This window comes from Pleurodeles waltl, chromosome 2_2 (assembly GCF_031143425.1).
Source record: "Pleurodeles waltl isolate 20211129_DDA chromosome 2_2, aPleWal1.hap1.20221129, whole genome shotgun sequence".
Lineage (NCBI taxonomy): Eukaryota > Metazoa > Chordata > Amphibia > Caudata > Salamandridae > Pleurodeles > Pleurodeles waltl.
In genome coordinates, this window is record NC_090439.1 from 158,508,563 (window position 1) to 158,535,840 (window position 27,278).

At 48.2% G+C, this 27,278-nt stretch overlaps 1 protein-coding gene across 1 annotated transcript in view; it reads right to left on the reverse strand.

The window, feature by feature from the left end:
- The window catches only part of NFX1 (nuclear transcription factor, X-box binding 1), a 1,141,187-nt gene that overhangs the window by 812,299 nt on the left and 301,610 nt on the right, over nt 1–27,278 (reverse strand). Inside the window, exon 5 of the mRNA XM_069219549.1 lies at nt 26,148–26,253. Coding sequence (XP_069075650.1) covers nt 26,148–26,253 — 106 coding nt within the window. The remainder of the gene's footprint in view (nt 1–26,147; nt 26,254–27,278) is intronic.

Sequence of the window (27,278 nt, forward strand, 5' to 3'; positions counted from 1 at the left end):
CGTGAGGAGTGCTTGAGCGATGGTCTGTCTGGTGTTCTGAGGCAACCATTTGACAAATTGTCACAGCTTGTGTAGTATGTTATGTTGAAAGATTTATAAAGCGCATAGCTGCCCCAGCAAGCTGGCCTATTTAAAACACACTGCAGAACCAGCACCCCAAGGAGGGGAGGGGGACCAGATGGAAGACAGCCATGTCTTGAGAGACTTCCTGAAAAGGAAATGATTCTGAATATTTCTCATAGGAAGGGGAAGTGCCTTCCAGAGAGAAGGGTCTAGGGCACGGAAGCACTGGCTCTCTGCTCTGACTCTTCTCACGTGGGAGACTTTGGCCAGGCTTAGGATGACAAAGCGCAGGGGCCAAAGAGGACAGTATGATCAAACAAGATGGCTCAAAATGGGAACTACTTGAGAGTAGAGAATGTTATGAGCAATGCAGAGTTATAAAATGGATACGCTTCTCCACAGGGAGAGCAGCCTAGTGTTGTGTAGCCATTTTAGCTATAGCTCCATGCACGTTATTTTAACATGCATTTTGAGCAAGCTGCAATTTCTTTGTCATAGATTTATTAGCACCTAATTAAAAAATATTACAGTAATACAATGGGACAATACAACCACCTGGATAATAGTTTGGCAGGTGCAAGAATAAAAAAAAGCCCAAAATTGGTTTGAGGCATCTCATAAGACCAAAGTATGTGCCAACCACCAATTTAGCTTGGGCCTAAAAGGCCAGGGTGTTATCCATCCAAACTCCTAAGTTTTGATGCAAGACTTGGGTTTGGGGGGAAGCGCTAAGGAAGAGGACTACCAGTGATCATCCCAGAAGAGAGTTTGTTTGCTTAAGAGAAGAATCTCAGTCTTATTAGCATTAAGGCAAAGACAGTTCTTCGTTATCGATTCTTCCACCTCAAGTATACCTTTTTTTAATTTGGCCCAGTCTTGCTATGAATTGTTTGTTATAGAGATTACAAGCTGAGTATCAGCTGCATACGATATCAACGTAGGCCCAACAGATTTGACTAACTGAGCTAAAGGCTGGATATATATACACAATGTGGGGCTTAATGGCGACTCTTAAGAGACGCTTTACTGGAGCACATGGGGTTGAGAGCTGTAGGGAGGAGCGATAGCTTGGCTCAGAAAGAAAGGAGCCAAGCCAAGAGAACGCACTCCTCCAATGCCAATGTTCTGCAAGCGACCAAAAAGGATTTGATGAGACACCATATCAAACCTGGCACAAAGATCGAGTAGGATCAAGACAAATCAGCCGCCTTTGTCCAAAGTGCTACGCAGGTGCTCAGGGACCACCAGGAGTGCAGCTTCCTAAGTATGCACAGGACAGAACACATTTTGAGAGGTGTCAAAGATGCAGTTATCCTCTAAGAAGCTGGTTAAACAGCCATTGACGTACTGCTCTGTAACCTTTACAAGAAAGGGTAGGCAGGAAATAGGACAGAAGTTTTCAGACTTTGAAGCATCTAAAGACTGTTTCTTAACATGCTTCCAAGGACCTGGTAATGCAGCGGAGGGCAAAGGAAAACTGACCACCTCTAGACTGGGAGGAAGAAGTAGGTTCTGAAGTTTAATAAAAATATCTGGTCTGAGCGGGTTGTCAGGAGAGCTGGATTTTACTTGGCTACAGAGTGCGAAAAGTAGGCAGACCTAAGGGAGGCAACAAGCTGAGCAGAGCTGTCGAGGCTCACCCAAAAGCGGCATCACAGCCTCCACCCTGACCACAGAGCAGGCCGTAGGGAAGTGCGAGTATATGTCCTCAATCTTATTTGAAAAGTAGTTTGCTAATTTATCACACTGTGCGCTAGAGGCTACCATCTGGTCAGCTGGGAGTCCAGCTTTAGTGAGGCTGTTCACCAATCTGAAGATTTCATTAGCCGGATTCTTACTGCTGTTTATTTTAGTAGCATAATATTCTGCCCTAAATTTCATGATCTATTTGTGGTAAGATTTAATACCCAATCTATATACATCTCTTAAAGAAGGTCCTCCACCAGGAGCATTCTAAAGCCTTGCAATGCTTTTATTCCACGATGAGGACCTCAGTGAACCAGGGGGCCTCAAGTCTTCACAGAGAACCGCATAACTGAAATAAAAGCATCCAAGGTAGAGGTAAGCCAACAATTCAAAGTGGAGTTCGCATTCTCAGCACTAGAGGGCAGCCCAGGGCAACTAGCGCTAATGAACTGGCCACATTTTTGAAGATCGAGCTTCTGCCACGGATGCTTAAAAAATATTCTGAGGACGATATAGTCTCCTTGCAGGGAAGGAGAAAGGTCAAGGAGATCAAAAAGTGGTTGATGCACAGCATAAGTAGGCGAACTGCAACCCGTGGGGTGTTAAGATTAGAAAACACCGGGTCAAGAAGATGACCGACGGAATGTGTGGCACCTCCCACACGTTGAATCAGCTTCAAGTGGAAGCAGGACATGCGTACTGGATTGACTGAGCTCTCAATTCCAGCAAGTTGATGGGATACGTCTTGTCTTTCGACAACTTCCCTAAACCTGAAGATGATCCCTATGTGCACTTCATTCTCGAAAGGAAGTGACTAATGATTGTTTAGGTTGGGATGTCTTGATGGAAGGTAACTCCATTAATCAGACTCTTCAACCGCCACCACTTGGAAAATGACCATCTCTGGCTGGTACAGCATAAACTTGTTATCCCATCCACCTGTTGGCAGACATCATGCCTCTAGGCATTGCTATAATGGTCTCATTTGAAGCCTGGCATGAAAAACCTAAAAGAAAACCAGAGGCCATCAATCCCTGGAGAAGGATATCTGATGTGCCGCTGGCTGAGGAGTTTGTAGCAGACTTAAACCCTTTGGAAGGGAAAATTATAGCCTCCGCTTTAAATATACACTCTTGTCATCTTGATGTCCAAGGTAGCAAGTAGATAGTGTTACTTTTGGAGTGCAGTGGTTGTCAGCTCTTCTAAGTAGACATACATTTCCAGTCGGTAACGTATGTCATATCAAAACTGTTCAGAGCTTCTTCCAAAGCAGCAGTCTATCAACCAATCATGTAGGTAGATAAGGGTAGACAAAAATGTTCTGCCTCCTATGAACCGCCATATTTTCGATATAGTTTGTGGTGGTTACTCCAGCTCAAATGGGAGGACATTGTACTAAAAAGGATTGCTGCCTACCAGAAACCTCAGAAATATCTGATGCTTCTTTATTACAGGAGTACCTAAATAGGCTCCTAAAGGTCAATGACACACAACCAGACCACCAAGGGTGACAGCAGGAAGATCTGGTGCAAAGTCAAAATCCTGGAATTTTCCTTCCTTATACATTTTCCTGTGGACTGGACATTGAATATGGGTCTGAATTCTCTTTCCAGGACCTTTTTTGAGCTGGAAAGCAATTCTGAGGATGGTGCACAAGGGGTGACAAGAAATTGTAGGGTGTAACCCTGCTGACAATCTGCAGAACCCACTTGTCCAAACTTACTGCTGGCTACATTGGCAGAAAATGGCACCTCCTGCATCTAACCGGGTGGCTGTGTCTCTCAAATGATATGTTAAAAAAGTTTTGAGGCTGTGAAAGTGATGGAAGAGTGAGCTGCACGCTGCCCCTGTTAACTCTGTGGTTTGTGTGTACCGCAGCCATGAAAAGGCTGTTAGGTTTGCCAGGCAGGCTGGACTTGACGGTGCTACTGGAAGCCAATATATTAGCCACGAACAGGATGAAACTGTTGGTGTGGCTGACACTACAAGACAGACAGGCCCAAAGAGCGTACCAAGGCCCGACATCTTTAAAGCATTCAAGGGCCGATCTACTTTCTCAACAAAAAGGTGAGAGAGTCATCGAAGGGCACGTACATTAACTGCAGAAGCCTATGGACCTCTTCTTGGCTTGCATTATTTGCTTCTTTTGCTACACAGGTGCCAACTGGCCTGACTAGGCAATCTGTAGTGTCAATTCTCAGTGGATGCTAAATGTATCCTTGCCACAGCCATCATGGATAGGCTGCATGAGGACAGGATGTGAGTAGTCAGGGACACCAGGTAAGATTTGTGCAACTGAGTCTCAAAGGGTGTGGGTAGAACGCCCTAAGAGGAAGCTGGTGTTAGCAGAATGGAGTGCCAGAATTGTTTAAAAAACGTACGCTTCCCAAAGGTTTTGATATGCTTTGACTCCCTAGTAGGGAAAGCATATGGGTTGACCTTGCTGGTTGAGGCCTGAATGACTAGGCTCTCGGGCGTGGGATTCAGAGTCAAAAATTTGGGTTCACCCAGGGTTTGATGCTGGATTCGTGCCATCTATCTGTTCACAGGAGGTCCAGAACCAGATTTTGCCCAAGCCCTGAGAAGGGTGACTGTGAAAGCTTCATTAAAATAAAGCTGGTGCTCAGTATTTGTTTGGCTAGGCTGAAGAACCCCCATAAGAACATTAATCTCCACCTCTATAGCTGGTAACAGGAGGTCAAGACACTCTAGCTGCCCGACCACTACAAAGGAGGCACTTTCTTAAGTGGCAGGGCTCGGGTGAAATGAGCTGAGTCTCTGACCCAAAGCAGTTCTAAAGCCTTAGAAACCAGATGAACAAGTTACTTACCTTCGGTAACGACTTTTCTGGTGGATACATTAGCTACCTGTGGATTCCTCACCTGATGAATACTCCCATGGCGCCAGCATTTGACGGAAATCTTCTTACTAGTCTCTGCACGTCGACGAGGACGTCACTCTAGCCCACGCGACGCCGTCTGACGTCATACAGGCAATAAGAAGTCCTCGCCGACGTGCCGATGACAGTACCAACATTTTTTACGTGCATGAGAATAATAATAATAACCCAATGCAATGAAAGAGCAAAGCAAACATCTCTTAATATTGTAAATCACACAACATTGCAATAAAATAGCTGTAGATTTAATATAACCTTTTTTTTTTTTTTTTTTTAAACAAATAAATATATTTATACATACGAATCATGTATATACCCAATATATATATAGATTTATATATAAATATACACATATATACAAATATCATACATGCAAAATGTATTGCAACTTTGAAGACCAAAAGGAGCACACTCAAGGATTGCTTGGAGAGACCAAAAAGGCAACGGGGAGGCGGGTGGGACCGTGAGGAATCCACAGGTAGCTAATGTATCCACCAGAAAAGTCGTTACCGAAGGTAAGTAACTCGTTCTTCTGATGGATACAACTACCTGTGGATTCCTCACCTGATGAATAGAGTCCCAAAGCAGTACCACGCCCGGCGGTGGGTGCCTAAATGGTCAAACCAAGAAATCCTGCAGCACTGACCGTGCAAAATGACCGTCCCTTCTAACCTCAGAGTCCAAACAGTAATGTTTCACAAAAGTGTGAAGGGACGACCAAGTTGCGGCCTTGCAGATGTCGACCACAGGAACACCCCTGGCCAAGGCCGAAGAGGCCGACTTAGCTCTGGTGGAGTGAGCTCTAATGCCCTCAGGCGGATCCTTCTTTGCCAAAGAGTAACAGATTTTAATGCAAAGAACAACCCACCTGGAGAGTGTTCTCTTGTGGACTGCCTTTCCTCTCCTCTTGCCCACGTATCCGACAAACAGCTGATCCTCCAGCCTGATATCCTTCATTCTGTCGATATAGAAGCTCAACGCCCTTTTTGGGTCCAGGCGATGTAGTCTTTCTTCCTCCTTTGAAGGATGAGGCGGAGGATAAAACGTGGACAAAGTGATTGTCTGAGCCAAATGGAAGGGTGAAACAACCTTCGGAAGGAAAGCAGCCTTGGTCCTCAACACCACCTTATCCCCATAAAACGTTATATAAGGGGGTTTAACCGATAAGGCCTGCAACTCACTCACTCTCCTTGCAGATGTTATAGCTACCAGGAATACTGTTTTAATAACCAAATACCTTAAGGGGCAAGAATGCATAGGCTCAAAAGGGGACCCCATAAGGAAAGTCAGGACCAAGGACAAATCCCATTGAGGCATAACGAATGGTTTTGGAGGATATTGATTCAGAAGACCTTTCAAGAATCTGAGAACAATAGGGGATTTAAATAACGATGGTTGGTCTGGAAGACAAATGAAGGCTGACAAGGCCGACAAATAACCCTTAATGGTAGCTACTGCACAACCTTTCTGCGCTAGAGACAGTGCAAAAGACAAAACATGTGACAGATGAGCATGTAAGGGATCAATCTGTCTCTCTCCACACCACATAACAAATTTAGACCACCTATTAGCGTAGATAGATTTAGTGGAGTGTCGCCTGGCCGCTAAGATAACATCCACTACATCAGGCGGGAGAGAGAAGGAACTCAGGTTGCCCCGTTCAATCTCCAAGCATGTAGGTGCAGACTCTGGAGGTTGGGGTGTAAAACCTGCCCCTGCGACTGCGAGAGGAGGTCTGCCCTGAGAGGGAGACGGAGCGGAGGGCACAGTGAGAGTTGGAGAAGGTCGGAGTACCATACCCTCCTTGGCCAATCCGGAGCTATTAAGATGACTTGGGCCCGGTCTTGGCGAATTTTCCTCAACACTCGAGGAATCAAGGGTATGGGGGGAAACGCGTAAAGCAACTGGTCGCACCAGGTTATCTGAAACGCGTCCCCCAACGCTCCCTGCATCGGATACTGGAGACTGCAGAATAACGGGCAATGCGCGTTCTCCCGAGTGGCAAACAGATCTATCCGAGGAAACCCCCACATCTGGAAGATTAAACAGACTTGATCTGGATGGAGACGCCACTCGTGGTCTGCCGAGAATTGGCGACTGAGACTGTCCGCACGTACATTCAAGACCCCGGCCAGATGATTTGCCACCAAGCAAATCTGATGGTCCTTTGCCCAGGACCATAGCCGAAGAGCTTCTCTGCAGAGAAGGTACGACCCTACTCCTCCCTGTTTGTTTATGTACCACATCGTGGTAGTATTGTCCGTCAGGACCTGTACCGACTGACCACGAAGGGATGGGAGGAAGGCCTTGAGAGCCAAACGTACAGCCCGTAACTCCAACAGATTGATATGAAACACCTGTTCCTCTGGAGACCAAAGCCCTTTGATCTCCAGATCCCCCAGATGAGCTCCCCATCCTAGGGTGGAGGCATCCGTTATTACCGTGGCCACTGGTGGCGACTGCGCGAACGGCTTCCCCTGTGAAAGATTGTTGCCCGCAATCCACCACTTCAATTCCACAGCAGCATCTCTGGAGATCTTGACAGTACCTTCTAAATCTCCCTTGTGTTGAGACCACTGCCTTCGGAGGCACCACTGAAGAGCCCTCATGTGCCAGCGAGCATGCGTGACCAACAGAATGCAGGAGGCGAACAGACCGAGCAGACGAAGGACCTTGAGGACTGGAACTACCGCTCCATTTCGAAACATTGGAACCAATTCCTGAATATCTTGAATCCGCTGAGGCGGAGGAAAGGCTCGACTCAATGTTGTATCCAGTACTGCCCCTATGAACAGGAGGCGCTGAGAGGGCTCCAGGTGAGATTTGGGCACGTTCACCGAAAAGCCCAGGTCGAACAACAACTGGGTTGTTGACTGCAGATGATGCGACACAAGCTCCGGGGACTTGGCTTTGATCAACCAGTCGTCCAAGTAAGGGAATACTGCTATCCCCTTCCTTCTGAGCTCCGCCGCAACCACTGACATCACCTTTGTGAAGACTCGAGGTGCTGAAGTAAGACCAAACGGGAGGACCGCAAACTGATAGTGCTGCGACCCTACCACAAACCGGAGATACTTCCTGTGCGACTTGAGTATCGGGATATGAAAGTAAGCATCCTGCAAGTCGACAGACACCATCCAATCTTCCTTGTTCAACGCCAAAAGCACCTGTGCTAGGGTCAGCATCTTGAACTTTTCCTGTTTGAGGAACCAATTCAAGATCCTCAGATCCAGGATTGGTCTCAACTGACCATCCTTTTTGGGAATCAGGAAGTATCTTGAGTAACAACCTCGACCCTTTTCCTGCTCTGGGACCAACTCTACCGCGCCCTTTGAAAGGAGGACTTGAACCTCCTGTTCTAGCAACAGGAGGTGTTCTTCTGAACAATAAGATGGGCGGGGCGGGATGAGGGGCGGGAACTCCCGAAAGGGAAGGGCGTAGCCTTTTCCCACAATGCCGAGAACCCAAGTGTCCGTTGTGATAGACTTCCACTTGTGGAGAAAACGCTGTAATCTTCCCCCTACAGGAGAGGAGTGAGTGGGAAACGGTGGAAGCCTAAGGCTGCTTCCCCTGCTGCACCCCTCCAGAGGACGAGGAAGAGGCAGAGTGCTGTTGAGAGGCTCCTCTGGTACGGACCCCACCCCTCCCCCTCCCTCTAAATGACCTATAGGGGAGGGAAGAGGCGGGTTGCTGGAACCTCCCCCGAAAGGAAGAGGAATAAGAGCCACGCCCAAATCCCCGAAACCTCCTGAAAATTCTAGAAGAGGCAGAGGAAGAAGGAGCTTGCAGTCCTAACGATTTGGCTGTGGCTCTGCTCTCCTTAAATCGTTCCAAGGCTGAATCTGCCTTGGCTCCAAACAGTCTGTCCCCATCAAACGGGAGGTCCAGCAGGGTCGACTGCACATCCGCAGAGAACCCTGAGTTTCGGAGCCAGGCCTGTCTTCTTGCCACCACAGCCGTGCCCATCGCCCTGGCCACCGAGTCGGTCGTGTCCAGCCCAGACTGGATAATCTGGGTCGCGGCAGCCTGGGCGTCCGAGACCACATCCAAAAGACCCTGGGGAAGCTCCGTGAATGAAGACGAAATATCATCCATCAGCGCATGGATGTACCTCCCCAGAATGCACGTGGCGTTGGTGGCCTTCAACGCCAAACTGCCTGACGAAAATATTTTCTTGGACTGCGCATCCAGTTTCTTGGAGTCTCTGTCTCCAGGCACCGTCGGGAAGGAACCAGGCGCTGACTTTGAGGAACAGGAGGCTTGCACCACCAAGCTCTCCGGCGTAGGGTGTCTAGAGAGAAAGCCAGGGTCAGATGGTGCAGCTCGATACCTCCTGGCCACAGCCCTATGAACGGCCGAGGAAGACACCGGCTTCTTCCACACCTCCAACACCGGATCCAGCAAAGCCTCATTAAATGGCAAGAGAGGCTCAGCTGCAGCAGAGGCCGGATGCAATACCTCTGTCAGCAAATTCTGCTTTGCCTCTGCCACCGGCAAAGGCAGGTCCAAAAAGCTCGCTGCCTTCCTCACCACAGCATGAAAGGAAGCAGCCTCCTCCGTATATTCCCCTGGAGATGAAAGGTCCCACTCAGGGGAAGTGTCCAGCCCACTGGCTGTATCCAGACCATGCAGTCCGTCTCCAGAGTCCTCAATCTCTCCCTCCTCTAGGACTCGCTGGTACTCTTGCTCTTCTAAAAGACGGAGAGCACGCCTCCTCGAATGAAGTCTCTCCTCGATACGCGGAGTCGACATGGCCTCCGCCGACGTCGAAGAACGGCGCCGATCTCCAGAAGCATCTGACGCCGCGTCCGGCGCCACAGGCAGCTTCGGCGCCGAGGCAGGAGCCGGAGGACGAGGGCAAAATCCTGACTTCGACGGAGGGGCAATCTCCGGGGCCGAAACATCCGAAGCCACCGGAGCGGCCACCGACGCCGGCACCGGCGCCGAGCCCACATTCCCAAAAGGGAGAAAGGGCATAAAGGGTGCCGGCCGAAGAGGCGCAGGATCACCCAACGAAAAGGCCAAGGGCCCCGAAGGACCAGCCGGAGCAGCTCCTGGAGCCATCTGCTGAAAGATGGTATACATCGCATTAAGAAACGCGGTACTATCGGCTCCAGGAGTGGGAAAAGCCGGATACTGGGGTGCCTGGATCGAGGGCGACCCCGACGCCGGCCTCGACGTCTGCGACGCCGGAGAAAACACAAGAGGCTGCACCACCTCAATCACTGACGCCTGACCAGGTGAAGTCGGTGACGCCGGAGAGGGCAACGGCGTCGATGGATGCGGCGTGACCGTGGGGCTGACCTCCCAAGTCCTCCGACGCCGAGCCGAAGGTGACCTCGAACGAGACTCCTTGCTGGAGTGACGTCGTGAGTCTCTACGGCGCCGGGAGTCTCGATGACGCCGGTGAGACCTTGGCGAAGAAGACTTCTTATGATGTTTCTCCTTCTTCTTTGACTTTGCCATGAATAACTTGGCCTCGCGCTCTTTGAGGGCCTTCGGATTCATGTGTTGACATGAATCGCAAGTCGAGACGTCGTGGTCGGAGCTCAAACACCATAGACAGTCGGAGTGAGGATCTGTAACTGACATCTTGCCCCCACACTCTCGACAGGGCTTGAAACCCGACTTCCTCTGAGACATTGTTACCGCAGAGAAGACTACGCAGCAGACAATACACTGTAACCACGAAGGTAACAGTAACTCCCTCGAAGATAACCGTTTCGAATGCACGGAAAAAAGGGAACTGTCATCGGCACGTCGGCGAGGACTTCTTATTGCCTGTATGACGTCAGACGGCGTCGCGTGGGCTAGAGTGACGTCCTCGTCGACGTGCAGAGACTAGTAAGAAGATTTCCGTCAAATGCTGGCGCCATGGGAGTATTCATCAGGTGAGGAATCCACAGGTAGTTGTATCCATCAGAAGCACATACTATTTGGAAAATGTGTACAAAAGTGGATCAAAATCAACCTATTTTTTTCAAGTCCAATTTTTTTCTTGACCAAGGAAGGGAGTGATCCAGTGTACGTAAATATTGAGGGTTGATCAGAGCTGGTGGCAACCGAAGAGCCAGTCTTCCACAGGGGAGGAGACATCACATGAAATCTGACCTTTCTGTTAAGTGAGCTAAGAGTCTGCCTGGAATGGGGAGGAGCCTGCCTGCCTGCTGAGAGGGAAAGTGTGTGCCTGGTCCTGCAGGAGGATATGCCGTCCAGGAATGATAGGTCTAGCGTGTTCTCAGCACATGGAGCACTCGGAAAGAGAGTAACTATTCCAGAAAGTGACATGAGCTGCCCGTGCTGTGAAGGGATTTCCCTTGGTTTCTCTGCATGGTTCCCATGTGAGCCACATTAAGACTATTACAGAGTCAGTACTGCTGAGAGCTTGAAAGGCTACCAATGCTGACATGAGGAAGAGAAAAGTTGTGGTGCGTTGCTGTGGAAGGCATGATTAGCCCAGAGGCTGCAACTGCTCAATCTCAATTCATGTCTGCAACTGGCTGGGTAGGACACTGATGCCAAAGATGCAGGTTGCCATGCAGAACTTACTCACAAATTCTCTTCTACAAACGCGCTTCAGAAGCGTAGCTCGCATTGAGGGGAGCCATCAATGTGATGCGGGATCTTGATCAGCATCTGCTGCACAGCTACAGCTCAACTAATAACCAGCTGGTAGATGTGGGGCACCAACGTGTGCAGATGAATCTGACAACTGCTTGAGACATTTGGAAGGGAGTAAATGACACTAAACTGAGTTGTATATGACCTGTGAGAAAATTTGATGTTACCAGTGCTTAATACATTTCTAAATACCAACAGTAGCAGGTAGAAAAGACAAGGGCTGCAGAAGGGGTAGCCCTTGCTACCCTGGGATTCAAGTGTGGAAAAGGTTGAACTTGGCTACATTTGAAGGGCCATAGCAGTCTCAACCAACACAGCTGGGGTCAGCAGCACCAGTCTTCCAGGTAGCCCCACAATTTGCGTCTGAGGGATGCTTATAGGGCATAAATATACAGCACTTATTGAGAAGCTGTGAAGTTTAAAATAATCTTCAAGCCCATTTACTCCTTTCAAATCTACATAGGTTGAACAGCATGACTTTTACATTGAACTGTAACAGTATGTTCTATTCATACAACTTTTGCATATCGCTTGTGTAGGAAGTTGGCTCTGTATGCACTATTTCAAAGTAAGAAATAGCATGCACAGAGTCCAAGGGTTCCCCTTAGAGGTAAGATAGTGGCAAAAAGAGATAATTCTAATGCTCTATTTTGTGGTAGTGTGGTCGAGCAGTAGGCTTATCAGAGGGTAGTGTTAAGCATTTGTTGTACACACACAGGCAATAAATGGGGAACACACACTCAAAGACAATTCCAGGCCAATAGGTTTTTATATAGAAAAATATATTTTCTTAGTTTATTTTAAGAACCACAGGTTCAAGATTTACAATCAATACTTTAAATGAAAGGTACTTCACTCAGGTATCATAGGAACTTTGAATCAGCAAAATAGCATGTACAGTTTTGACAAAAATGGCAATAAGCTATTTTAAAACTAGACAGTGCAAATTTCAACAGTTCCTGGGGGAGGTAAGTATTTGTTAGTTTTTCAGGTAATTAAATCACCTACAGGGTTCAAAGTTGGGTCCAAGGTAGCCCACCGTTGGGGGTTCAGAGCAACCCCAAAGTTACCACACCAGCAGCTCAGGGCCGGTCAGGTGCAGAGGTCAAAGTGGTGCCCAAAACGCATAGGCTTCAATGGAGGAGGGGGTGCCCCGGTTCCAGTCTGCCAGCAGGTAAGTACCCGCGTCTTCGGAGGGCAGACCAGGGGGGTTTTGTAGGGCACCGGGGGACACACAAGTCAGCACAAAAAGTACACCCTCAGCGGCACGGGGGCGGCCAGGTGCAGTGTGCAAACAGGCGTCGGGTTTGCAATGTAGTTCAATGGGAGTCCTAGGGGTCTCTTCAGTGATGCAGGCAGGCAAGGGGGGGCTCCTTGGGGTAGCCACCACCTGGGCAAGGGAGAGGGCCACCGGGAGGGGTCGCTCCTGCACTGGAGGTCGGATCCTTCAGGTCCTGGGGGGCTGCGGGTGCAGTATCCTTACCAGGCGTCGGGATCTGGGAAGCCGGCAGTCGCGGTCAGGGGGAGCCTCGGGATTCCCTCTGCAGGCGTCGCTGTGGGGGCTCAGGGGGGTCAACTCTTGCTACTCACGGGCTCGCAGTCGCCGGGGAGTCCTCCCTGTAGTGTTTGTGATCCACAAGACGAGCCGGGGGCGTCGGGTGCAGAGTGCAAAGTCTCACGCTTCCGGCGGGAAACGTGTGTTCTTTCAAAGTTGCTTCTTTGTTGCAAAGATGCTTCTTTCTTGGAGCAGAGCCGCTGTCCTCGGGAGTTCTTGGTCCTTTTAGATGCAGGGTAGTCCTCTGAGGCTTCAGAGGTCACTGGACCCTGTGGAACGCGTCGCTGGAGCAGTTCTTTTGAAGTGGGGAGACAGGCCGGTAGAGCTGGGGCCAAAGCAGTTGGTGTCTCCGTCTTCTCTGCAGGTTTTTCAGCTCAGCAGTCCTTCTTCGTCTTAGGTTGCAGGAATCTAGTTACCTAGGTTCTAGGGAGCCCCTAAATACTCGATTTAGGGGTGTGTTTAGGTCTGGGGGATAGTAGCCAATGGCTACTACCCTGAGGGTGGCTACACCCTCTTTGTGCCTCCTCCCTGAGGGGAGGGGGGCACATCCCTAATCCTATTGGGGGAATCCTCCATCTGCAAGATGGAGGATTTCTAAAAGTCAGAGTCACCTCAGCTCAGGATAACTTAGGGGCTGTCCTGACTGGCCAGTGACTCCTCCTTGTTTTTCTCATTATCTCCTCCGGAATTGCCGCCAAAAGTGGGGCCGTGGCCAGAGGGGGCGGGCAACTCCACTAGCTGGAGTGCCCTGGGGTGCTGTAACAAAGGGGGTGAGCCTTTGAGGCTCACCACCAGGTGTTACAGTTCCTGCCGGGGGAGGTAACAAGCACCTCCACCCAGTACAGGCTTTGCTGCTAGCCACAGAGTGACAAAGGCACTCTCCCCATGTGGCCAGCAACATGTCTGGTGTGTGGTAGGCTGCTAAAACTAGTCAGCCCACACTGGTAGTCGGTATGGTTTCAGGGGGCATCTCTAAGATGCCCTCTGGGGTGTATTTCACAATAAAATGTACACTGGCATCAGTGTGCATTTATTGTGCTGAGAAGTTTGATACCAAACTTCCCAGTTTTCAGTGTAGCCATTATGGTGCTGTGGAGTTCGTGTTTGACAGACTCCCAGACCATATACTCTTATAGCTACCCTGCACTTACAATGTCTAAGGTTTTGCTTAGACACTGTAGGGGCATAGTGCTCATGCACCGATGCCCTCACCTATGGTATAGTGCACCCTGCCTTAGGGCTGTAAGGCCTGCTAGAGGGGTGACTTATCTATGCCTATAGGCAGTGTGAGGTTGGCATGGCACCCTGAGGGGAGTGCCATGTCGACTTAGTCGTTTTCTCCCCACCAGCACACACAAGCTGGCAAGCAGTGTGTCTGTGCTGAGTGAGGGGTCTCCAGGGTGGCATAAGACATGCTGCAGCCCTTAGAGACCTTCCCTGGCATCAGGGCCCTTGGTACCACTTACAAGGGACTTACCTGGATGCCAGGGTGTGCCAATTGTGGAAACAAAGGTACAGGTTAGGGAAAGAACACTGGTGCTGGGGCCTGCTTAGCAGGCCTCAGCACACTTTCAAATCATAACTTGGCATCAGGAAAGGCAAAAAGTCAGGGGGTAACCATGCCAAGGAGGCATTTCCTTACAGCTTGTTTCCAGGATAGCGTAAGTAAGGAACAGTGTCTTACCTGTAACTCCTGTTATCTCATAGGGGAATTTACATGATAAGTCTTAAGTACTGAATAGTCCCGCCCACCTGCTGGGACCCCAGAGAAGTTCTTTAATTTTTCTTCTTAAGTGGAGATTTTTGCTTTTCTTCCGGAAGGCCTGTAAAGACACTTAAGAAACAGACAGATAATGCAGCCTGTATATTTAAGCTACAGTAGCCCAATTGCTCATCATGAAGTCAAAAAAGGGCCAATGCATTAAAATTGAATATGATTTATGATGTTTTGCAAACAGTGTAAATCTTCTTCACAACCCGCTTTTATGATAGAGATGAGGGAGAACAGGACAGAGAAGCCTCATAGGTTGCTGTTATATGGCTAAAATAGAAGCTGTGCCTTTAAGTACACAGAGCCAACCAGTATCCCATCATGATCAGCTGGTGGCAGTTGCTTCAGTTCTTTTTGAAGGCGATATGGGACATATAAAGATTCCAGGATATCTCTGTTCATTCCACTGGGGAAGAGGAAGGGTTGCCAATGACTTTTCATGGAAATTCCCATACGAGAGAACAGGAGGTACAGGTAAGAAACGATTCCTTCTCTCGCAGAGGAATTCCATACATAGTCATAAGCACTGAATAGAATAGCAAGCCCATCCCCACATATCGTGGTGGAGAAGACAAAGAGTCAAAGATAGTTTAAGCAAGTCAATTTCTCAGGGGGACTTGCCCTACTTGAGCATCTGCTCCAGCGTCAGAATCTAGGCAGTAGTGTTCGGTGAATGTATGTACTGACTTCCAGGTAGCTGCCTTGCATACTTCTGGAATCGAGACATTATACACTAAAGCAGTAGTTGCCAATTTACCTCTAGTAGAATGTGCATGAGACTTAGCTATTAGTGGCTTATTAGACTTTCAGTAGCATAATAAATTACAAGAAACTATCCATCTAGAGATGGACTGTCTGGAAGATGCCACACCAGTGCGTACTGGACCATAGTTAATAAACAATTGGTTCATCTAGCACATATCTTTTGTTTTGTCAAGGAAAAACTTCAGAACCATCCTAACATCCATTCAATGGGGAGATCTTTCTGCTGGAGTAGAGGGATTCTGAAAGAATGTAGACAATGAAATCCTCTGGTTTGCATGAAAGTCCAACACTACTTAAGGAAGGAATTTCAGGTGAGTTCTCATAACCACTTTATTACAATGAAAAACAGTTTATGGTTCATAAGAACACAGCGCTTGTATCTCGCTGACCCAGCACGCCGCAGTTATCACAACCAGGAAAGCTGCCTTCCACGTGAGATGTTGTAGGGAAGCCTTGTGGAACAGTTCAAAGGGATCTTGCATAAGGCGAGAAATAACTATACTGATTTCCTGTGAGAAGTTGGCTCTGTATGCACTATCTCAAAGTAAGGAATAGTATGCACAGAGTCCAAGGGATCCCCTTAGAGGTAAGATAGTGGCAAAAAGAGATCATTCTAATGCTCTATTTTGTGGTAGTGTGGTTGAGCAGTAGGCTTATCAGAGGAGTAGTGTTAAGCATTTGTTGTACACACACAGGCAATAAATGAGGAACACACACTTATAGACAATTCCAGGCCAATAGGTTTTTGTATAGAAAAATATATTTTCTTAGTTTATTTTAAGAACCACAGGTTCAAGATTTACAAGTAATACTTCAACTGAAAGGTATTTCAGGTAGGTACTTAAGGAACTTTGAATTAGCAAAATAGAATATACAGTTTTCACATAAATGACATATAGCTATTTTAAAACTAGACAGTGCAATTTTCAACAGTTCCTGGGGGAGGTAAGTGTTTGTTAGTTTTTGCAGGTAAGTAAACCACCTACGGCATTCAAGTTTGGGTCCAAGGTAGCCCACCGTTGGGGGTTCAGAGCCACCCCAAAGTTACCACACCAGCAGCTCAGGGCCGGTCAGGTGCAGAGGTCAAAGTGGTGCCCAAAACGCATAGGCTTCAATGGAGAAGGGGGTGCCCCGGTTCCAGTCTGCCAGCAGGTAAGAACCCGCGTCTTCGGAGGGCAGACCAGGGGGGTTTTGTAGGGCACCGGGGGGGGACACAAGTCCACACAGAAAGTACACCGTCAGCGGCACGGGGGCGGCCGGGTGCAGTGTGCAAACAAGCGTCAGGTTCGCAATAGAAATCAATGGGAGACCAAGGGGTCTCTTCAGCGATGCAGGCAGGCAAGGGGGGGGCTACTCGGGGTAGCCACCACCTGGGCAAAGGAGAGGGCCACCCGGGGGTCGCTCCTGCACTGGAGGTCGGATCCTTCAGGTCCTGGGGGATGTGGGTGCAGAGTCTTTACCAGGTTTTGGATCTTTGGAGCAGGCGGTCGCGGTCAGGGGCAGCCTCGGGATTCCCTCTGCAGGCGTCGCTGTGGGGGCTCAGGGGGGTCAACTCTGGCTACTCACGGTCTCGTAGGCGCCGGGGAGTCCTCCCTGTGGTGTTTGTTCTCCACAAGTCGAGCCGGGGTCGTCGGGTGCAGAGTGCAAAGTCTCACGCTTCCGGCGGGAAACGTGTGTTGTTTCAAAGTTGCTTCTTTGTTGCAAAGTTGCACTCTTTGGTGAACAGAGCCGCTGTCCTCTGGAGTTCTTGGTCCTTCTAGATGCAGGGTAGTCCTCTGAGGCTTCAGAGGTTGCTGGACCCTGGGAACGCGTCGCTGGAGCAGTGTCTTTAGAAGGGGGGAGACAGGCCGGTAGAGCTGGGGCCTAAGCAGTTGGTGTCTCCGTCTTCTCTGCAGATTTTTCAGTTCAGCAGTTCTCTTCTTCTTAGGTTGCAGGAATCTGAGTTCCTAGGTTCTAGGGAGCCCCTAAATACTCAATTTAGGGGTGTGTTTAGGTCTGGGGGGTTAGTAGCCAATGGCTATTAGCCCTGAGGGTGGCTACACCCTCTTTGTGCCTCCTCCCTGAGGGGAGGGGGGCACATCCCTAATCCTATTGGGGGAATCCTCCATCTGCAAGATGGAGTATTTCTAAAAGTTAGAGTAACCTCAGCTCAGGACACCTTAGGGGCTGTCCTGACTGGCCAGTGACTCCTCCTTGTTTTTCTCACTATCTCCTCCGGCCTTGCCGCCAAAAGTGGGGCCGTGGCCAGCAACATGTCTGGTGTGTGGCAGGCTGTTAAAACCAGTCAGCCTACACAGGTAGTTGGTTAAGGTTTCAGGGGGCACCTCTAAGGTGCCCTCTGGGGTGTATGTTACAATAAAATGTACACTGGCATCAGTGTGCATTTATTGTGCTGAGAAGTTTGATACCAAACTTCACAGTTTTCAGTGTAGCTATTATGGTGCTGTGGAGTTCGTGCATGACAGACTCTCAGACCATATACTCTTATGGCTACCCTGCACTTACAATGGCTAAGGTTTTGCTTAGACACTGTAGGGGCACAGTGCTCATGCACTTATGCCCTCACCTATGGTATAGTGCACCCTGCCTTAGGGCTGTAAGGCCTGCTAGAGGGGTGACTTATGTACACTCCATAGGCAGTGTGAGGTTGGCATGGCACCCTGAGGGGAGTGCCATGTCGACTTAGTCGTTTTATCCCCACTAGCACATACAAGCTGGCAAGCAGTGTGTCTGTGCTGAGTGAGGGGTCCCCAGGGTGGCATAAGATATGCTGCAGCCCTTAGAGACCCTCCCTGGCATCAGGGCCCTTGGTACCAGGGGTACCAGTTACAAGGGACTTACCTGGATGCCATGGTGTGCCAATTGTGGAAGCAAAGGTACAGGTTAGGGAAAGAACACTGGTGCTGGGGCCTGGTTAGCAGGCCTCAGCACACTTTCATATCAAAACTTAGCATCAGCAAAGTCAAAAAGTCAGGGGGTAACCATGCCAAGGAGGCATTTCCTTACATTTCCCAAGGAGGCAAACAACGTCTAATGGGATAGAAAACCTTCTCTAACCCTTCTAAGAAATCGTTTATGACTAGGAGTTGGAAAAAGAGGTTTGTGATGGACATTTCCTGTAGGCAGATTAACCTTTATGGAAGAGAATTGCAAGCCAGATTTAGCCAAGTGTAGAATCACATCCTCTTGGCAAGTAATCGGTAGTCCACGGTCTTAGAGGAACACCAGATGCAAAATCTCTTCCATTTGAAGGCATAAGCAGAGCAAGTGGAAGGCTGCTTAGCCTCCTTGAGGATCTCCATGCAGTCATGTGGCAAGTTCAAGTGTCCCTACTGTACTAGCTCAGAAGCCATGCCACTAAATTCAAGGAGGAGAGAATGTGGTGTACCATCTGTCCTCTGAATTTCGTTAGAAGGTCTGGCCCGCATGGCAGCTTGGATTGTGGACACTGAAAGGTGAAGGAGGACGGGAACCACCATTGCCTTGGCCATACTGGAGCAATTAGGATCATCTTAGCTTTGGAGTGGAGCAGATTGATCACGACTGCTGGGAACCGGGGAATCGGTGGAAAGGCGTAAAGAAATTTGCCTGAGCAGTCGATCCACATGGCACTCCCCAGTGTCTCTGGATGGTAATACCTGGAGGAGAAGTTGCAGCATTTTCTGCTATGGCGAATAGCTCAATAGAATGGGTGCCCCATAAGTGGAAAATACTTTGAATGACTTATTTGGGCAAGACCCACTCGTGATTATCATTGAAAGCTCTGCTGAGAGCATCTGCTTGAACGTTCTGGACACCTGGGAGGTGAGTTGCCATAACCCTCAGGTTCCTGGCCAAAAGTCATTTCAAAATTGTCTGGGCCTCTAGTGACAAGGCTCTGGACCTGGTGCCCACTAGCTTGTTCAGGTAGTACATGGTGGTTGTATTGTCCTTCTGAACAAGCAGGGTGTCGGTGGTGAATGATGGGTGAAAGGTCTTGAGCACCCGATGAAGTGCGCAGAGCTTGAGGAGATTGATATGACAAGTCCTTTCACTCTCTGAGACCATGAGCCTTGATCTGGAGGTGATCCATGTGGGCTGCTCATCCGAGCAATGATGCATTTGTTACAATGGTTTGAGAAGGGACCTGTTGGTGAAACTTCATCCCTTGGAGGAGATTGCTTGGAGAACACCACCACTTGAGGGATCATATCAAGTGTTGGGATAGTGTGATCCACTTGTCGTCCCAGTTGCCCATCAGCTGGTCCCACTTGTCCTTCCGATACTCTTGGAGAGGCTGCATGTAGAGGGAAGCATTGGAAGTGAGAAAAATACAGGAGGCCATCGAGCCCAGAAAAGATGAGACTACTCTTGCAGTTGGATGATGCACCCTCCTAAGGGTCTGACATTTCTGAAGGATCGATAGGCATCACTCCTCCGAATGACACACCTTTGCATGAATGGTGTCGCTGGAGGTCCCCACGTAATGCATTGTCTGGACTGGTGCTGACATGGGCTTGGTGAAGTTGACATGAAGACCCAATAAAATACCTGATGTAAATGCCCTTCCTTCGTTGACTGATGGTTCCACCGCCTTCTTTTGTAACAAGATGTTGAGTTGTGTCCTGAGTAAGGAGAGATGGGAAGTGGACGGCTTTGGTGGAATGGACGATGGTGAAGTGGATTCTGCACAATATTCAATACCCAGGTGTCTGTTGTGAGGTGTGGCCACTCTTTCAGGAAATGTGTAATGGTTCCCCTACCGGAGTGGATAAAGGGAGAGGAGGAAGGGAGGACTCAAGGTTTTGTGCCTGCTCTTTGTTTAGCACCTTGGATGGGTTGTTGATCAGAATGTCCTCTTGATGGCTTACATTGTGTGTAGTACAAGCAGGAGAGGGCGGTTGCAGAGATTGCTGTGCGGTAAGGGCCTAAGCCTTGCACAGTAGTGATGCCGTGACCCCGTATGGCTGGAGGGGATGCTATGGTTAAATCTGCTATGCAAGAAGGGCCGAAGCCCTATGCAGTAGTAGTGCCAAGACTTTGTATGCCAAGAGAGGCTGCGGTGAATTGCTTTGCTGTGTTGATTGGCCCAAAGCCCATGGACAGTGACCGGTGGTAACCCGTAGGTCACCAGGAGCAACAAGGACTGCAACTGGTTCAACCTTGTTCAATGAGAAAGGATGCTGTGGGAGCACTGTCCCCCAAGTGGCACCAAGAACAGGAATGTCGTAGTAGGGTTCTGTGAACACTTACCTCACAGACGAAAGCGGCAGAAAACCTCTGAATGCTGCAGGAGCACGACCGCAAGGGAGACAGCCTGCACCCGCAAAGTAAAGCCATTGAGTCTGCATGAGAGCGACTCACCTAACTGGGACTGGTGCCACTGTGAGCGCCTATTGATAGGGAGAAATCCAGGAATCTGAATGCTTCACTTCTGCCAGAGTGGGTAGGACTTGAATCAGGTTTGACAGTCCTGGGAGAATTTGCAACTAAAACCGAGCATGTGTCTACTGGAATACTAATGACTTTACATCGTTATATTGAGTCTTGAGAATTGGACTACTTGTGAGGACATACCCTGGATGTTACTATAGTGAATGGAGAATAACTATGATCGATAATGAGGACTGAATGGGACAGGGAGACACTATATCCCCTACTTCAGGGGAGGTCAGTGTAATTGTGTGTGTATGTTGTATTCTTCCTGTGTGTGGTAAACAGCAGAAATAAAATACTTCTTTTTTGTTTTATAAGTGAGCATTTGAAAGGACAATGATTTATTATTGCTACTGTGGATTTTGAGTTGAAAGCCTGTATTCACTACTCTGTGTCCCTACGTCTCCCCAAGAGAGCCTTGGACTGCTCGGACCATACAACACAGAGTCAAGTGCAGAAGAAGTACTCGACCCACTTACTTGTGATCCATAGTAAGTCGGTCCCCAGGACATCAGGAATAAAAGGCCTCAAACCCCACAACTGGGCCCGGTAACCCTGCGTGCCCAAGGCCCTCTGAAAGGGGTTCAGACACAAACTTCTAATTGGTTTTGCATATTTGCACATTAAGTTAGCTTTTTAACCAGACAGAAAAAAAAGTGTCCATTAATTTTATTTCGACCTGTTGAGACAGTTTGAGTTAATTGGTTTGCTTCTAACATTTTGATAGTCTATGAATAATGAAAACAATGTAGGAATGTAAAAATGGATTGTGTAATTTTATAATGTATCAGAAAACTGACCCACAAACTTCATTATGAAAAAATGAGTTACTGAGTGAATTACTGGATGAATTAGTAAATGAATAACAGACTTATAGAACATAACAGCAACACAGAAAGGGTGCCACTGGAGCTAAAGTAAACAAACCTGAGAGCTGCCAAACTTGGTGTCAAAGAAACAAGTTCTGAGGTTTTTGATGGTACATGGCCTCAAAAGTAGAAAAGTGTATCTAGAAGGAAAGCACACTCCTGTCCTTGGCTGCTGGGTGGGGAAAGAAAAGAAACTAGCTTGAGTATGGATGAGTTTGGCACATGGGAATGGGAAGGATTGTAGCTCCAAATCAGTTTAAGCTAGCAGGGCCTTTCTTTTTTTAAGAAAGCTTAAAGTCTGAGAGGGTTTTAAATGTCGTTTGTGTTTGGACAGGGAGCCAATTTAGCTCCTTAAGGTGGAAGCACATGGCCTGTCTGTGAGAAAGAAGAGTGAGACTGAGTCTTGCAGCGGAATGTGAGATGACATGAAGATGGTGTATCAGGTACCCAGAAAGGCCCATGTAAAGGGTATTACCAAAGTCCAATCTAGCAGTTATAAGACCAAAGACCACGGTCTTACGAGTAGAGATGGGGAGTCCATCAAGAGGATTGCGTTACCCTCCAAGATCTGTCACTCACTACCTGAGACGAACATCCTGCAATATCGCACTCCATTTTGCTGCTAGTTTCAGGTATGAGCAGCTGACCCAGTCTTCAACCCTCCCTATGTTAGCAGGAAGACACACATTCAGTACTTGCATTGTTCAAGCACCTAGCTAATCTAGGTAGCTGAGATACACTAGGAGCTCATCAACATATAGTAAGACTCTGTCCTCTACTTCTGTCATGATGCGGTTGCCTGTTACAAGCAGTTCTGCCACTGGGGGTACAGAGACAGAAAATAAAAGCAGCAAAAGAGGGCATCCTGTTCACATGCCACATTATATGTAAGAGAGATGGGGCACTATATTGTTTATGAACATGGTCATCCAGGATCTCATAAGAGCTGAGTGTAAGCCAAGAAAACAGGACCGAGGTTCAATCTTTCAAGCAGTGAGAACAGATAACCCCAGTTTTTGTTAATAAACACTTTCTTAAAGTTGATTTGGAGGACTGCAAGTATGGTGCATAGTCGCCCTTTAAGGGCTAATGTATTAAGGTGTCGAACAATGTGCTGCGTCAGCCCTTGAGGTATGAAACATCTCTGGTCAAGATGCATCACTAAGCCAATCACTGCCACCAGGATCTTGGCAAGCACCTTTGTCTCCTCATTAAGAAGCAAGATAGAGCTAAACAAGTAGCTCTGGTCTGCAGATCGACCAGGTTTCATTATAGTGGTGACTATGTCCTCTCTTAAATACTATGTCAGTATTCCTGCCTCCCTGGAGGCGGTATACATTGCATGAAGGTGTGGGGTGAGCAGACCATAGTAGGATATTAAAAATTCTGCTAGGAATCTGTAAGGAAATGCCTCCTTGGCATTGTTACCCCCTGACATTTTGCATTTGCTGATGCCAAGTTATGATTTGAAAGTGTGCTGAGGCCTGCTAACCAGGCCCCAGCACCAGTGTTCTTTCCCTAAACCTGTACCTTTGTTTCCACAATTGGCACAACTTGGCATCCAGGTAAGTCCCTTGTAACTGGTACCCCTGGTACCAAGGGCACTGATGCCAGGGAAGGTCTTGAAGGGCTGCAGCATGTCTTATGCCACCCTGTGGACCCCTCACTCAGCACAGACACACTACTTGCCAGCTTGTGTGTGCTGGTGGGGAGAAAATGACTAAGTCGACATGGCACTCCCCTCAGGGTGCCATGCCAACCTCACACTGCCTATGGCATAGATAAGTCACCCCTCTAGCAGGCCTCACAGCCCTAAGGCAGGGTGCACTATACCATAGGTGAGGGCATAGGTGCATGAGCACTATGCCCCTACAGTGTCTAAGCAAAACCTTAGACATTGTAAGTGCAGGGTAGCCATAAGAGTATATGGTCTGAGAGTCTGTCATACACGAACTCCACAGCACCATAATGGCTACACTGAAAACTGGGAAGGTTGGTATCAAACTTCTCAGCACAATAAATGCAAACTGATGCCTGTGTACATTTTATTGTGAAATACACCCCAGAGGGCATCTTAGAGATGCCCCCTGAAAACATACCCGGCTTCCAGTGTGGGCTGACTAGTTTTGCCAGCCTGCCACACACCAGGCATGTTGCTGGCCACATGGGGAGAGTGCCTTTGTCACTCTGTGGCTAGTAACAAAGCCTGTACTGGGTGGAGGTGCTTCTCACCTCCCCCTGCAGGAACTGTAACACCAGGCGGTGAGCCTCAAAGGCTCACCCCCTTTGTTACAGCACCCCAGGGCACTCCAGCTAGTGGAGTTGCCCGTCCCCTCTGGCCACGGCCCCACTTTTGGCGGCAAGGCCGGAGGAGATAATGAGAAAAACAAGGAGATGTCACTGGCCAGTCAGGACAGCCCCTAAGGTGCCCTGAGCTGAGGTGACTGACTTTTAGAAATCCTCCATCTTGCAGATGGAGGATTCCCCCAATAGTATTAGGGATGTGCCCCCCTCCCCTCAGGGAAGAGGCACAAAGAGGGTGTAGCCACCCTCAGGGCTAGTAGCCATTGGCTACTAACCCCCCAGACCTAAACACACCCCTAAATTGAGTATTTAGCAAGATAGATTCCTGCAACCTGAAGACGAAGAAGGACTGCTGACCTGAAAGCCCTGCAGAGAAGACAGAGACACCAACTGCTTTGGCCCCAGCCCTACCGGCCTGTCTCCCCACTTCAAAAAAAACTGCAACAGTGACGCGCTCCCCAGGGTCCAGCGACCTCTGAAGCCTCAGAGGACTACCCTGCATCTAAAAGGACCAAGAACTCCTGAGGACAGCGGCTCTGCTCCAAAGAAGAAACAACTTTGCAACAAAGAAACAACTTTAAAAGAACTCCACGTTTCCTGCCGGAAGCGTGAGACTCTGCACTCTGCACACAACGCCCCCGGCACGACCCGCGGAGAAATAACACTACAGGGAGGACTCCCAGGCTACTGCAACCCTGTGAGTAGCCAGAGTTGACCCCCCTGAGGCCCCCCAGCGACGCCTGCAGAGGGAATCCAGAGGCTCCCCCTGACCGCGACTGCCTGCTTCTAAGAACCCGACGCCTGGTAAAGACACTGCACCCGCAGCCCCCAGGTCCTGAAGGATCCGACCTCCAGTGCAGAAGCGACCCCCAGGTGGCCCTCTCCCTTTCCCAGGTGGTGGCTACCCCGAGGAGCCCCCCCCACCCCCTTGCCTGCCAGCTTCGCTGAAGAGACCCCTGGGTCTCCCATTGAAACCTATTGTAAACCAGACGCCTGTTTGCACTCTGCACCCGGCCACCCCTGTGCCACTGAGGGTGGACTTTTTGTGCTGACTTGTATCCCCCCCCGGTGTCCTACAAAACCCCCCTGGTCTGCCCTCCGAAGACGCGGTTACCTACCTGCTGGCAGACTGGAACCAGGGCACCCCCTTCTCCATTGAAGCCTGTGTGTTTTGGGCACCACTTTGACCTCTGCACCTGACCGGCCCTGAGCTGCTGGTGTGGTAACTTTGGGGTTGCCCTGAACCCCCAACGGTGGGCTACCTTGGACCCAACTTTGAACCCTGTAGGTGGTTTACTTACCTGCAAAACTAACAAACACTTACCTCCCCCAGGAACTGTTGAAATTTGCACTGTGTCTAGTTTTAAAATAGCTTATTGCCATTTTTGTGAAAACTGTACATACTATTTTGCTGATTCAATGTTCCTAAGTTACCTAAGTGAAATACCTTTCATTTGAAGTATTGATTGTAAATCTTGAACCTGTGGTTCTTAAAATAAACTAAGAAAATATATTTTTCTATACAAAAACCTATTGACCTGGAATTGTCTTTGAGTGTGTTCACCTCATTTATTGCCTGTGTCTGTACAACAAATGCTTAACACTACCCTCTGATAAGCCTACTGCTCAACCACACTACCACAAAATAGAGCATTAGAATTATCTCTTTTTGCCACTATCTTACCTCTAAGGGGAACCCTTGGACTCTGTGCATGCTATTTCTTACTTTGAAATAGTGCATACAGAGCCACCTTCCTACAGAATCCATTTGGTCCCAGTGTCATACAAGACTGCATGTGGTTAATCTACTCTGTGACTTCGATCATATTTTTAAGGTTCAGTGATGAAACGCCATTCATGTCCGATTTGCCTGCCACTGGGAACTTCATTATAAAGGAGCGTCAGGCCTTTGCTATTTACAACACTGTGCTGCAAAATCTGGAGAATTCACCAGACATTGCCTTGAGATCTGTAAAATTTAACATGCATTTTTACTGTAAATTTTGAATTGCTTTCATGTGTTTAATTACATTAAATGTTTTATTAACTGAACTATGTCTAGTTACATTAAGAATGGTGTGAACAGTGTATTTATGCTGAATTTCTGAGACATTCCTGAGTAAGTAGCATTAGAAATGCCTTGAGCTGTAATAAAATGTTTCCATTTTACTAATATGCAGACGTATGCCACACACTTACATGTTGCAGGAATGAGGGCAGTCTTGGCCAGAGCGTCTCTTGCTGCAAAGTTCACCACAACTATGAGGTATTTCATTTCTGTTCCATTCGGGATTCTTTACTTTACCTGAAAAATATTTTAAAATATATTTATATCCAACTGTGTTTATATACCAAACAGATACACGCTGCTTACAAACGTCAGCAGAATCAACTGGTCAAAGACTTGATTAGAAAAATGATGAAGTTTAATTTACAGTTCCACAGAAGCTTCTTATTGCTGTAGCACTTAAGAGGACTTCAAAAGAAGTGAGCTGAATGATAACTATTTTTTGATAGGCCCATAAAATATATAGAAAAAAAACAATGCAAAGCATGCTGACACATTATTAAAGTGAAATAGGCATAAGTGCAAAATACATTTTTACTTGTTCAATCACTGTAAAGTTACGGGTTTTTTTCTCATTTTTTTTTTTTAGGTATATGGACCACCAGGGAAAAAAGATGATAAAATGAAATAATTATTGAACCTATAGTAAAATGCTCATCACATGCAGGAGGTAAAGTTGAACAAAATAAGTAGATTTTGCAGTTGTTCCTTTAAACAGTAAACGCAATGCCTACTTAAAGTTCGAAGACAGGAGTGATACCATACCAGTGAGGCAGGCGACCCTTTAGAAATCTTGACTACTTGTTTAACATAATAGCTTGAACCTGAGCGGATAAGTACATTTGCTGTAGACCAACGTCCAATCAGCTAAACAATATGGACAGCCAAAGACAGCAGGTACACAACCCAGCACAGCCAGCCCTGTTACCTGGCACTTCCAGGTAATTGCTTAGGATTTCAAGAAATAAGCACTGACAAAACCCTCCTATATAATGCCCAACCGATGCTTAGGGGTGGGGGGAGACGTTTGCCAAGTTTTGCGCACTCTGCATTCCGCTTGGAGCATGGAGTTCCTGCAAAACTGTGCCAACTGGCGTGTGGTGTAATCTTTTACTCATGCATGGCGAGTGAGAATTTGCATCTCCTAGCACAATTTTTTGGGTGCTAGAACACTTCCTGTCACTATTTCTCAACACGAGCGAATGCAGCAGGTCGCGACCCTTCGCACTGAGAAAGCTGCAGCTCGAGCAGAAAATCTACTC